We start from the raw sequence: 14,832 nt of genomic DNA on the forward strand, positions 1-14,832 counted from the left end.
AACCTGGTGGCCTTCTACAACCAGGTCACCGAATCCTTAGATGCAGGGGTAGCAGTGGACATAGTCTTCCTGGACTTTCGGAAGGCCTTCGACACTGTCTCTCACCCTGTTCTCATTAAGAAACTGCGGGACTATGGTGCCAACACCTACACAGTCAAATGGGTTGCCAACTGGCTGGAGGGCCACACCCAGAGAGTGGTAGTGGATAGGTCATTTTCGACCTGGAGGGATGTGGGCAGTGGGGTTTCTCAGGCCCGCACTGTTCAACATCTTCATCAGTGACTTGGACAAGGGGGTAAATAGCACCCTGTTCAAATTTGCTGATGAGACTAAGATATAAGATATGGGGGGATGTGGACATGTGAGACGGGAGGAACAGGCTGCAATCAGACCTAGACAGGTTACTGTTGGTGCCTGCCATTTTAAGGGCTGTGTCAAGCAGCCAGCAGTGCTTGATTGCGGGGGCCATTTTAAAACCATGGCCGCCTATATAAACAGAGCAGTTCACCACGGGCAGGCAGGCAGAAACATTGCCTGGCTGAACTGCTGAATGAAACTTCTGCAGGTAGGAGCAGGAGGCTCTTCGTCCTGGGCATGACCTAAAACTGCACCCTGCTGGGAGTAGGTGGTCTAGTGGGGCTCCCAGTGGCATGGAAGTCCCCAGGAAACACCAGGCCAGTTACTACCCTGGTGGAAAGCGGGTCGGGGCGCCTTAATAACCCCAGCTCCCACATCCCTGGTGGGTTCAACTGGTTCAGGGGAAGCCCAGGCCCATGGGAGTCCTCAGGTAGGGCCCAGGTTGGCAGAGGGACCTGGAGCAGCATCCAGGCTCTTCGTGAGTCCTGTGACTACAGGGACCCTGAGAGAGGGCCAGACAAGGCTATGGCCAGCCTCACCTCGCAGAGTGCAGTACCCCAGGGCAGAAGGCAAGGCAAGGCAGGGCTACAGCCACCTGAGCTGGATGAGACGGCAGACCCCAGTGAGCCCCAGTGAAGGAGCAGTGTGCAGAGCTCCAGTGAGGGGGTGGTGTGGGAGTGTAAGACCCTAGGGCCAGGCAGGGCTGTGGCCACCTGAGCCCCAAGGGGTGGAAGACCCTAGTGTGGAGCCCCAGTGAGGGGGCTGAGGGCTTAGAGCCCAGTATGTGTTTGCTTTTCTGTTTGTGTTCATGTTTTATGAAATACCTAGCACAAACCACCGGTGAACGCCATCTGCAAGGCTGGGCTCTGGTGTAGGGTAGGATTGGAGCTGCAGATAGCACGCTCTGGCATTGGGACAAGAATGAGAAGCCGCCTGCCTAATTGGAACCAATTATGAAACAGCAAGTTGTGGCAGACAAGTGAGGCAGGCGGTTAGCCCAGGAACAGGTAGGCAGGCCAATGGTGGACTGGCTCCGAGAAGGCCCCCTGTTACAGACATGAAATTGGTTCCTTGGCTGCTACTGATTTTTCAGGGTACTCCCACCTGCAAAAACACTGTCATGAATTTGGCAGCCATGGCTTTGACTGTCATCAACCAAAGAGGTATAAGCCTTGGGATAGCACATGGTATAGTAGACTATTACCAATATAGCCAGCTACACTCTATTCCAAGGGTTACACCATGTCCATCCCAATCCATTTGAAGGGAATATCCACTAAAGGTAAAGGGACCTAAAGGGGTTACTGTGCTCTTCATTTACCACATACAAGAATTCCAAAATACTTAGGGATGTCTCTCCAAGAAAAGGAACACACAAAACAACGTTCTCATGGATAACTATTGCATGGATTAACTTAAGAAATAAAAAAAACGAGGAAGTATCTTGTGAGCTTGACCAAAAGCAGATATGGAAACAACATTTGGCTACCGAGGGATCTAGAATGGATCCAGCCAGTTACAGCGTGGAGTATCATTGTCTTTGCAGTCATTCTCTTCAACAGAGTGAGGGTAAATCAAATAGGGAAGAGAGGAATCTCAAACCCAGGTACGATATATTTTACTTTTAACAAACACAGATGGGAAAGTTCAATCTGTGTTTTAAATTTGCTAATGATAACATGCATTAATTTACAGTGCATAATTAACACCTGAAACATGTTCATTCGCATGAAAAAACCTTTAAAAAATTACACTTAGGAAGTGCCTTGTAAATATTAGCTGATGCTGTACTCCACACAACTGACAAGGCTGTCTCAAGATATAGTAGACCATGTGAGATGTGCTTGGTTTTAAGTTCTGGAACTGGGAGAAGGCTAACACTGTATCAGAGAAAAGTAGGGCTGGAACGGACCCCCAGAGGTCATTTAGTCCAACCCCCTGCCACAGGTAAAGCAGGGGAACAACGACGGTTCTTCCCTGTTGATCAGGACAAGATCCAAAAAAAATGATCCCGTACTCATATCTTCCACTTTCAGGAAAAGAAAGTTGTCCACCACACAAGTTAGGAACCAGTGTGACATTTTATGTGTGGCTACATGTGTGGTTTTAAGGCTGGCTTCTTCTAGCAGATGTTCAGAAAACTGAAGTCTCCCATCAGTACCATCCCATAGCTTCTGGATAGATTTGTCACATGTATGAAGAGTGACTCATCCACCTCTTCATTCTGATTTGGTGGCTTATAATAAATCTCCACCATTATATCAGCACTGCATCTTTCATCCTTCATTTTCACCCAAATGCATTCTGCTTTGCTGTCTTCTTCCTCCTGAAGTGTATACATTTTTGACATACAAGGCAACACCACCACCTTTTCTCCCAACCCTGTGCTTCCAAAATAGAGTGTTAACCTTGATGTTGTCATAAGAACTGTCCCACTGGGTGGCTGTGATGCCAATCAGATCACAGTTCTTTCCATGGGCTGCAGCTTCCAGCTCATCTTGTTTATTCTCCATACTTCTCACATTTGTATACATGCATCAGATGTATTTTGCATTTTGACTGACTTGCTTTCCTTTTGTGCCACGTGTTGCAGTCCTGTAGCTCTCTGGCCCTTTCCCAAAGTTAAGTATCTTCTTTGAGTCCTTTCCCACCTGGACTGTGAGCTCTGTTGCTGGAGGGTTTTGATCACCATCCCCTGTGGAACCTAGTTTAAAGCCCTCCTTACTAGGTTGGCCAGATAATGCCAAAAGATGCTCTTGCCCATTGTCGTCAGATGGATCCTGACTCTCGGGAGCAGTCCTCCTTCCAAGAGCACCCATCTATTGTTGAAGAAGCCAAAGCCTTCACACTGACACTGTCTCAGCCACATGTTGACTTTCAGAATAAGATGGGCTCTGCCTGGACCCTTGCCTTCCATGGAAAGGATCAATGAGAACACCACCTGTGCTCCAAGCTCCTTTAACCTTTCTGCCAAGAGGATGAATTAGTTAAAACTAGATGGAACAGTTCCACTAATTGTAACTAAATAGAGTCAGTGACAAAAGACTACATCACCATGGCAGAGACTTGCATAAGCTCCTTTTAAAACAGAGTATCTCCCTGGAAGACCAAGCCACTGTTTGTTCCAGTGTATGCTATTAAAGCGTGCACTACGCTGCTTTTTCTTCCCAGGGATTTTTTTTTGCTACCGGGAAATCCTGGTAGCAAATTTTGCGCCCACACTACAAATTTGCAGCATGGGGTACATTTTACTGTTTCACACACACGGTCTGTAGCACCACAAAAAGATTTGTGGCACTACAAACTGCACATGATTAAATGTGGGGATGCAGCTAGTGAATGCATCTATACGTGTGCTTTACTGCAGAGTTGATTAATTAGCAGGGATCCTGGTTTTCTCTGTTTAAAAATCACAACTCTGATAAAAAAAAAAAAAAAAAATTCTCTGATTAAAACACCCAAAATCTGTGTTTTCCTGCAATTAAAATGAATATATATGTATATGTGTGTATGTGTGTATGTGTGTGTATATATACACATGTATGTGTGTGTATCAGTTGAACACAATGTTTTATTGATATATTTACCATTTCAAAGCAATTTGGAAGCCTACCAGTGCCTCAATCACTATAATAAAATAAATTTTAAATACCTATACGTTTTGGCATTTGATTTTGGGTTTTCTATCATGGAAAAATCAGGGTCACCTTCGCTCACCAGGATGTGGGTCCAGCTGTGGCTGTCCCCAAACTGCTTTGTGGCTCTTAGCAGCCTTGATATGCCAGTGCCATGCTATTGCCCTTCACTCCCAAGCCACAGCCCTCACTCCCCACCCACAGACCCTTCAGTGCTGCTGGTGCATCTCACTCCCAAGCCATAGCCCCCTGGCCCTGCCAGAGCCCCTCACTCCCCAACCCAGAGCCCATCCATCCATGCTGATACCCCTCATTCATGATTTATGGTTCCCCCTCAGCCCTGCCAGAGGGGGCCCCCAGCAGCCAGGGCTATGGGGCAAGGAGGCGGCAGCTGCTGTGGAGCACAGAGCCCAGTTCCCCCTCCCCCACAGGTGGCATAGTATGTGGGGGTGGGGCAGATGCAGGCTGCCTGCTGTGAGTTTGGGGCTCCCCTCCCTGCTGCCCTTCCCCCAGGGTCTCCACAGCCCTGGAGGCAGGACCCAGCCTGGTAGGGCAGAGTGGGCAGGGAGGCTTGCAGTTCACTCTGGTGCAAACTGCTCCAAATTTTATTGTGCAGCCTTAATAGAGCATTTAGATGCACCCAGGGTTTACTAAATAGGATTTAGACTAATCAGTTCCCAATTTGATTAAACAACATGCTATCATAAATGGCAGGAAAAGGTAACAAATCAGAATTAAAAGAAAAGTCATCTTTAAAGCCCCCCCAGTTTAAGACAAAGTTTCTGGAAGTACAAGGTTTACATGAAGTTGAAATATAGCTTAAAATAATTTTCTACAAGGACACAACTGGGAAATAATATTGCAGATAATGGGGCTCATTATCCAAGTGTTTTTCCAGTATTACCAAGTGTTAAGGTCAAATAATTCAGAACATTTGGCAGCAACATGGAAACACTGTTTTAGCAGAAATGGTTCACAACATTATAGGGATATACTGTACAGATAAAAAATGCGATAATGGATATCTGCTTGAGATCACTCATCCTGTAGTACTGCAAGTCATTTTCAAATAGCAGAATGGTCAATGATTTGTTTCACTAGTCATTGTAATTGACCAAGGAGGTCCTATGCAGACACTGGCATTGCAAAAGAAGCAATTCTACTGAAGTGTCATTTGTGCATGAAATAAATGGAATGTGGGAGAAGAAACGAAAAGCGTAACTTGCAGCATCTCCTTGCCCTGAAATTCAAATGCAAATAAAGGCATGCTGTGTTCTAAGCTGTTTTTCTACTTACTTTCTTAATGAAATCCGGTATCTTATTTTTGTCAGACAGTTGGTCCGAGAAGGAGCAGCACTCTATATCCAACATATATCCTTCACTGCAAACATCATTTTTCAAAGATCTGAAGAAACAAAAACACACCCACATTCAGTTTTGAGTTCTTGAAATCAAATAATAAAAAATCCTTATGCACTTGTTCCTTCAATTACTGTTTCCATGGAGAATTAATGTTCGGTCAAAACCTGGGTTCTAGCACTTCCATTAGATGGAGTCAACACAGCTCCATAGCTAAAGCAAGCCCACAGCTTCATACCTATGAATTTCAGAAAGCAGCAAGCCAGGCCCTAGAATGACTGCTATCAGAAGTGTAAGTGGCAGCCTCACCCTTTCATCCCCTAAGATATCACGTGCCCAGCCAAAGACTCACGGAATGATGCTGAGTAGCTACGGACATGCATATGCTTCTTGGGCTGGAGTGGGCAATTATTTTGGCTGGAAGGCTGCTGAAGAGTTTTGGTGAGGCATCGAGGGCCACAAGGGTAGCCCCACACCTTGACAGGTGCCCACTCCCTGGTTGGCAGAGTGTTTGTGGGCCATGGTGTATTTGTGAGTTGCAAATTAAAGGAACCCCTTTCATCTGGCTCCAAGAACCACATTTTTAAAAAGCAGAGTCTGGTCAGAGTATAAAGTACATGCAGTTTATAATTTAGTCTTAAAAAAAAGCAATGAAGAAACTTAGTTATGCTGATGATTCAGTCTGCTTGAGAAACAATGATCTACAGAAGCTAATTCAGATCAGGTGGCATCAAACATGTATACTACCAAACAGAAATCCAAACGTTAGATTCATGGTGTTACGGAAGCATGGCATTGGACAAAATGTTTCATGGGAAAATCTGAAGTTTATATTGGAAGATGTTCATAAACCCTCTTTTGATCTCAGCAGAAATGCTATGCAGTTAGTCATTCTGCACAGGGAAAGTGCAGAACTTCTTCCAGATCCAAAAAAGTGAAACCAATATCCTCTGATCTATACTGGATATCCAGGTTAAAAAGAAGTAATTTTGTGAATATATTCTGGGAATTATTTAAGGAAAGCACACAGATGAGGTAAGTTCTCTTAAATGCTAAACTACACAACTGAACACTGGGAATATTTTTCTTGGGCATACTACAGAGGTGGCTATTCTGACATCTCATGAGAAGCTACACAACCTATAAAACATAACCACAACTACCCAATTTATGCCTGCCAGCAGTAACTTTGTTTAAGTAGGTGAGGGCTAGAGAAGCATGAGACTCCTGGTACAGAACCAACAGTCTGCAGCATGCTTCATCACGCGCTTGCCAGAGTATACATGAGAACACCACCAACTTCTCTGCACTCTAGAAATACATGTTAAACAAAGCACGTATACAAACTGAAGGTGGTTCCTAGAGGATTCCTCAGAATGCTAACGAGTTATTCATAACCATGAAATGCAAAATTATTGCCATGTGAGACACCTCCAACTAGCAGTGTTTCCTCTGGGAAGTTAGAGAATTTTCTAATGATATAATGTGACACTGTTTTTGTCGCCATTCCTCCCCCTCTCCCCAAAGGCTATACATACATCCACCTTCCCTCTACCAGCTTGTTTGTGTACAGCGGTAATTTTCAACCAGGGTGCCAGAGCACCCTGGGGTGATGTGAGATCATTTTAAGTGTGCCATGGGGTGCCACAAGGTTAGCATTGATTCACAAGATAAACAAAGAGATTTCAAATAGGAATCCATAGTGTCAAAACATTCTGGTCTGTTCTAGTCTTTCGGAGTTCTTTACAACAAAAGAATTGCTCTTTTTTCCACTTCAAAAAAAAGTGGAAAAGTTAAGAGCTAGCACTTTCTGACAGGTGCTTTGAGTCTTACAAGGGGTGATTTAAGTCTAAAAAGGTTGAGAATCACTGGGGTATAGCATGGTTGTATCATCTGGGGGATTATGCTGTTGCACAGTAACATGCAACATTTCTTCTATCACTTAGACCTTTTAGGTATCTTCTATAACTGTGCTACTATTCTTCTCTTGGCGGTGTTCAACCCCAACAATATGTATTTTGCGGTATTCAAAGCCAAAAACCTTTACATTTGCTTTTTTTTTTTATTAAAGGAAGCTGTTTACATACTGCTCTAGGAAAGGGATCTATAGGAACCATTCTCCAGGTCATTGGATTTATGTATTATGGATTAAAAAACAAACATTAATTTAAGCTATAAAAAGCAAATTACTGACAATCAAAATTCTGAAAACATCCAAGGATGGAGCTTCTACCACCTTTCTGGGTAACCTATTCCAGTGTTTTACTACCCTTTTAGTGAGAACATTCTTTCAAATATCTAACTTTCCCTTGCTGCAACTTGAGACCATTGCTCCTTGTTCTGTCATCTGCCACCACTGAGAACAGTCCAGCTCCATCCTCTTTCGAACTTCAGGAAGTTTGTTACATAATACTTGAAAACGAAGATTAATAGAGGTTGGTATACAAGTTATTCATTACTTTTATTCAATTACTTTGTCTTGCGTTCCCTTTCATGTACTTAGAGATACTTATGAAGTAAATGAAAGGGTGATGTGGATACTATCATCACTGCTGGGGAACAGAACATCAGAAGAGGACAACCAATACACAATCATGAAGCACCAGCCACTTTCAGTGTTGGCTTGTCTTTCCCTATTGGCCATCTGCCTCCCTCTCTGCCTTGTATATTACTACAGTATATGGTTATGTTATAAATGTTCTGGGAAAAGGACTGCTCTTTACTGTATGTGGGTGCAGCATGTAGACATTTGGATTCTGTCAGAAATGCATGTAGAAGGGTTGCAACAAATCTGGCCCTCATAATGCTAAGAGGGATGGTGCTCCCAGTCAGCAAGCAGGAGTTTTTCAAGAGGAGTCTGACTAAGGAAAGGATTTCCAAGTACAAAAAATACCTGATGACTACCGACTTACAAGAACGGGGTCCTATACCTTAATTAGGGCACCAACTGTCAGCATAATATAAAGGAATAAACAAAAAAATAGCAATAACAACATTTTAACTTGTGATTGGAAGTCAGTGGTCAAAGTCACTTTATTATTGCTGTTGCAGTTGGCTGCCATTTCTCATTCAGCTGTTTGCAGTTAGGTACCACTTCATGGTAGATAAACCATTACCAGCTGTGGGGTACCAGTACTTACACATTAATTATCAAAGCTGACAATTCTGTGTCCTGTAACACACTGAAATTCCAATCTCTCTCAGATACAAGGAGGAAATAAGAGAGTCAACATTTGGTTTTAATTTTCCTGCAGCTCCCTATTATTTCTGGATTCTATAAGCTTGAAGTTTCTTTTAAAAACTAAGGATTTACTTGAAAATGAGTGAATGCCTGGTTAAAATGATAAGAAGTAATATAAATGAAGGGTGGAAAGTACGTTATCTGAACTGGCACACACACAGTTGTACACGCGCACGTATACACACTTCTATAAAATCTAAAACTATATATTTTATTAAAACAGCCTTAGCTCTGACCCATGAATAACCCACTTTTGTTATCTGGAGCATTCTCTGTTATAGGATACTGTTTTACTTGCATGCCTATCAGTTGACACTAGAATCTATGCAAAAAAAGTTCAAGCAGAAGGCTAAACAGAGCTTCATTGAAAAAAAGGTGCAACAATTTACTAGGACAATTACACATAACATGGATATGTAGGTTTCTTTTTGGAAAATATGAGAATATACTATATATGCTAGAAGGAATTAGTAATCTGAACATTTATGTCTTCAGATAAGTAAAAATAGGTTTCATTTTGGATCAGAATTAAGAAGGTTTTTAGAAAATGTGAAATTCCTTAACACTGATAAAAGTAGTTGTTCTAAAGCTTCAAATGCACACGCTATCATCTCAAACTAAAGGAAGAGGGTGACCCCATTTCGTGGAACTGGTGCAGACACTTCACTCAAAGCCCAATGTTGGGATCACTGTTAGCATTCAGCTATAGAAAGGAACATAAGCTCTTATTAAGCTGCAATCAGTTCACACAGAACCACACACACAGCCCACTGCATGATCCTGCCCACAGCTTAATCAACGGCAAAAAACTGCTCTAGAGCAAACCTAGCTCTCCAGCAACTTAAGAGATATTGAGGACTTGTTTTTATTTTTCCTTCATTTATACTTCCCCACTCCCTTCACCAGCTTTTCCATCTCTTCCTCGCACATAACATCTACAGGTCTGCTGCATACCCTTTGGACTTGGACATCCCAGGTGGAGAAAATATCAAAACAAAGTGAAGAAAGATAGCCCCTGCTTTGAAACTATGAAAGGGTAACAAGAAACCTTTTTGAGCTAGAAGATGACAGTGGAATGGTTGATAAACAATTTCAAGTCCAAGTACATTTTAAGTCTCTTTCACTAAAAAAATAAATGTTGAACAGACTGCCCTTACACTCTTTAAAAACATTTTCCTTTGCCCTTAAATTAAAGCTAGCAAGTTTTAATTTTAACCCAGTTCTTAACCCAAAAAATTGTAAGGGATAAAGCAGACTTAAGAATGGAAACTGATTGGAGAGGCTGACAATTCATCATCCTAATATAATTATATCCATTCAAATTGTCTTAGGACCATGCAATAAGACAGCTTTCTCTCCCTTCCCCACCTCCCCTCTCACCCTTCCAGAAGGCCCCAAAGAAACAGTGAAAGTATCCAGGCTGCAGATTGCTATAAAAATGAGAGAGGTAAAGAGGAAAAGGATGTGATCTAGGACGAGGACTGGAAACCAGGAACTGCTTAATTTCTGTGCTATCTCTGATACTGATTCACTTCATGACTTTGCAAAATATCACAGAGGCCTAAGTGGCCAGTTCTGCACCCTGGGTGGTAGAAGTACACCGTGCTGGAGCAGCAGCTTGAGATGCACAGTGGTAGGAAAGGGGAGGTGAGAGAAGGGAGAATGTCATCTTTTTTTGCCTTCTATGTGTGTTGAGCAGCCATTTAAACACCAATTTTTGGTGGCAAGAAAAAGCAGGTGACGTCCAGCCCACAGCAGCAAACCTATGGCTGCTACTCCTACGCTGTACACTACCGCTACTACTCTTGCCCTCCTTTCAGCCAAAGACAGAGCTGTTGCAGGGCAGGGTATGGGAAGGTGAGGAGCTCCCCAGCTCCATTCCACAGCCCCCCTTCCCATTAGTAAGGACCTACTTAAATTGTGGGGTTTTGCAATTTTTGTGATTTTGCATCATGGACTCACCTAAAAAAAATAAAAGCTTACCAAAATACAAAGAAAGCACAGCAATCCCTGCAGCCATGGGGCACATAGTATGAGAGAGAGCTAAGAGGCTGGGCTAGTGATGTAGAATCAGTGAAGGCACCAGTCAGGAAGGCAAAAGAGTTTTGGTACCATCGTTTAAGAAGCCAGAAGCAATGCGGCTGTCTGAAGATGAGTGATTGGCCTCTTGGCCAATCAGTGGTGAGAGGAGAGGCCACCAGGACATGCTGGCCAATCAGCAATTGGGTGGGGGGGGAGAGGCTTGCCACAAAAAGACTGCAAAATTGGCTCTGCACACTACCCTCAGCCCATGAAAATCCCTTCATCTCACTGCAATTTAAGTAGGTCCCTAATCATTAGACAGTGCCTGGGATTTTTGCTCTGCTCACCCACCCGTTGTTACACTACTAGCATGTAATAATTGTCAAATGCTTCAGTTTACCCAGCTGTAAAATAGGGATTATATTTACCCCCTACCTCACAAGATGGCTTTAAGCAGCAGCCAGCAACCTTCTTCAAGCCATGGGCCAGAAAAACCCAGCTCTGGTCCAATGTGAGCCTCGTGGGTTTAGCAACACGAGTGGTGGGGGAGGAATGAGGAGCTGTGCCTGTACTGCTGTCGCTTCTCCCAGCTCTCCGCCCACAGTGTGAGCATAGCTCCCTGCTGGAAGTAACTATAATGTGGCCAGGCTAGCTGGGGATGGGGAGGAGCAGAAATAGCATGGAAACGGCAGTGGCATGAGCACAGCTCCTCGCTACTCAACCCCAGCATGCACACAGGCAAAGCTCTTCAGATTCAGCCCACAGGCCCTATATTGCTGACCCCTGGCTTTTAGGATCAGTTTGATAACTGGAATGAGTTTAGGTTTTTTAAGTGCTAGACAGTCCAAGGTGCACACCCACATTCCAGACACAGAATGGGTCCATGACCATGGGGATTTTCAGGTTATTTATTCCTCAAAACAATGCTCTATGATCTTCTTATGGTTTTTGCTTCCATGGTTGTGAAAATAACCTTGAAAATGCAGACTGACATTTTTCTTAAAATTATAGGTAGCCACCAACAATGACACTGTGTGGTGCAAAGGCCTGAATTAATATCAAATTTGAAACATGGGTATTATCATTATTACATATTTCACCGCTTGGCATTTCTCAGAAGCGTCTGTATTTTTCTTTGCCTCTCTGGATGTTAAAAGCCTCAACAGCTTACATTATATGGTCATTCTTATAAACATACTTCCCCAGTGGACGCTGAAAACTGAGAGCCTAGACACAGCACAAAATAAACCCAACTAGTGTGCTACTGTAGCTTATTTGCATAGGGGACAATAAAGCCCTCCATTCTTTATTTGGATACAAAATTTCCCATATGTAGCGGGCTCCAGAAATTTTGCCACAGACATTAGATCCAACCTCCCCAGAGCACACAGAGCTTTCTTTGCCTGCAAAAAACTCTTATCACTAGTAACTAAAAATTCCATGTGATTTCAGTAAATTCAAAGTTATGTAATGGGTATACAATGTGACTTTTTAATGCTATTCTGCTTTGAGTTTTAATATCAGATTCTTTTGGAGGTAAACAAAATAGGTTTGTTTCCCCCAAATGAAGAATATTTGAGTTTTGGTTTGCAAAGCAATACTAAGAGCAAAAACAAAAAAGTATTGTATCAAGTGTATCATTGTACAAGTGATACTTGATTGTGCATCATTTACAGGAAAGAAGAACATCTGCAAAGTTGTTCAAGATAACTGAGCTGTTCTGCTTTGAAAACTGAATCCCAAACTATTCTTCTACTAAATCTAAATATGTAGGGCAGTTATTTCTTTGACTTTAATTTTTTATGATTACAGCTGAAACCTGTAGAAGGATAAATATGAAATACCTATATGATTATGGAGAAAAGGCCTCTCTAAAGTCCAATTTCTTCCTACCCATCTCATTCTATTACTGTAAAAGGGTATGTGCAAACACACAGGTACTATTTTAAGTAACTCATTCATGAGTCTGGACCTTATATCTCACTTAACAGAAGAAAATATGGCTTCCTTTCTGGCACATAATAATCAGATTGGGAAGTGAAAACATAATAATTAACATAGATTTTTGAAACTTCAACACACTCGACAGGCATGTCACACCAAAGGAAGCTTGCAGCAGAAAACAGAAGGAATAAATTAAAGCATCCTTATGCTATGAAACTGGTGCAGACACTTCATTTAAAGACCAGTACTAGAACTGTTCTGTTGGGGGTGTGCTTGCTGCCACAGCAGAAGACTCACCCCTAATTATATACCATGCACCTAACAAAAAAAACTTGAAATAAATATTAGACAGGAAGAAAATAAAAATGCCAGCGAGGAAAGGTTGATTCTTATTCCAAGGTCACTAATGATCTCCACCTAAAGCTTTCATTGAATCTGCTCCCTTTAGGGCAGGGATGTCAAACTCAATCCAAGCCCCAGGCCACATCTAGACCACAGGGCTCCTTTCAGGCCAACATAGGTGGATCCAGTATTTTGGAAAGGGGGTGCAGGAGCAGGGACTGGTGCTGCAGGGATGGCTGCACTCTGCCATCCCCAGTCCCCTTTCTCACTGGGGGAGATGGACCACACCACAGGAGCAGCAACTCAGGTGAGAAAGCTCCACTCTGCACTCTTGGGACCCCCTCCCTTCTCCTATGTATTCAGTGGCACCTCCCCTCCCCTTCCATTCCCCACTTCAACCTCTCTATGTACACAACTTTGTACAAGAAAGGGAGACCTACCCACTACCACCACTGTCCCAGTCATTCTTGCCCTGCTTCTGCCAGATCTGCAGTGGGCAGGCTCCCCATCCCTGCACCTGCTTCTGAGCTGGCAGGGAACACCTGCAGGGACTGTGCAGGGAAGGGAAACCAATCCATCACTGCCACTGTCCCCATCTGAGCCCAGTTTCCCACATAGCTGCTTCCTGCAGCCCCAGCTGAAGCTGAGCAGGAGTGGCTCTGGGGCTCCCCAGGTCAGCCAGGGACGACAGCAGCAGAGAGGTCTCCTCTACCCAAAGGTATAATTTGGGCAGGGCATGAATGCAAGGAGAAGGGAGGTGCCACTGAGCACAGAGGGGAAGGCAAGGGGTACCAAGGAAGGTGGCGGGGGGGACCGTTACCTGTTTCAGGGACTTAAAAGTGCCCAGCTCCTGCTCCTGCAATGTGGTTCCACCACAGAGGACCCAGACATTAAGGGCTGTGGGGAAGCTACACTGCAGAATAAGGAGGATGAAGGTATAATGGCATCACTACACCCACTCTGGATCCACCCCTGTGGGCCAGACCCACAGGTCCAGCAGCAGCTGCAATGGATCCAATCGAGGCAGCAAGGTCTGGGGACAGTGATGGCAGCAGCAGGGGTCTGGCAGCAGTGAGACAAGTGTCACACAGCCTTTGTCCTCTCTCCCCCTCCCACTGACAGCCATGTCCAGCAGGACCCAGGGGCCCCATGTTAAGTAGCTGGCCACACCCCTACGGCCATGCCCCAAACATCCTGTTGTTAGCTCAGCAAGCCAGATGGAAAGGCACTGAGGGCCAAAGCAGGCCTGCAGGCCATATGACTACAGCTCCTGTTTTATGGGATCTATTCTGATCTTTTATTCTGTGTAGATAGAGCCTTCCATCTAATGGAAACAAACTGCTTCCCTAGACCAACTTATTAGGAGAAAAACACTAATATGAGTTCTCACCCTTTAACAGGCTCTAGACTGCTACCACATGACCATCACGAAGGGTGGAGTCAAACGTTCAACTTAACGCTTACTAAGTGTGGCTAAAATGCAGGCATGTTAAGTGCATGGCTGGCATTGCAAAATGATTCCCTTTCAGGGGAAGGTTATCTCCGGCACAGGTGTGCTCAACCTCCAGCCCACAAGCCAAATGTAGACCATGCAGCCTTGGACTCTGACCTGCAGGGCTCCCCACAGGTGAGGAAATCTGGAGCAGTGGGAGTACTGCCACCTCTCCCCACTGCCAAAAACCCAAGTCCCACAGGGCAGGTCAGAGCCACGCCACAACTCTCCTCCTGCATGGCCAGATCAGGGCCAAGTCATGCCCCCTTCCCTCCACATGGCTGGAGTGGGGCTAGGCTGTGCCCCCTTCTCACCATGGGGCTGGGCCATGTTGCCTCCCCTTTGGGCATTAGGTTTGAGGCCAACTCACACCCCCTTCTCTCCCCATGGGGATGGGCCATACACTTTCCTTCTTGGCCAGGCTGGAGCCGGGGCATGCC

General features: G+C 44.3%; 1 protein-coding gene across 4 annotated transcripts in view; it reads right to left on the minus strand.

The window, feature by feature from the left end:
- Positions 1-14,832, minus strand: part of RFTN1 (raftlin, lipid raft linker 1) — a 197,716-nt gene that overhangs the window by 93,286 nt on the left and 89,598 nt on the right. For all 4 annotated transcript variants that reach the window (XM_019508672.1, XM_019508673.1, XM_019508670.1 and 1 more), the window contains exon 4: positions 5,289-5,397. In XM_019508672.1, coding sequence (XP_019364217.1) covers positions 5,289-5,397 — 109 coding nt within the window. The remainder of the gene's footprint in view (positions 1-5,288; positions 5,398-14,832) is intronic.

Source organism: Gavialis gangeticus, unplaced genomic scaffold, assembly GCF_001723915.1.
Source record: "Gavialis gangeticus isolate Ggan-Ray unplaced genomic scaffold, GavGan_comp1, whole genome shotgun sequence".
NCBI classification, from domain to species: domain Eukaryota; kingdom Metazoa; phylum Chordata; order Crocodylia; family Gavialidae; genus Gavialis; species Gavialis gangeticus.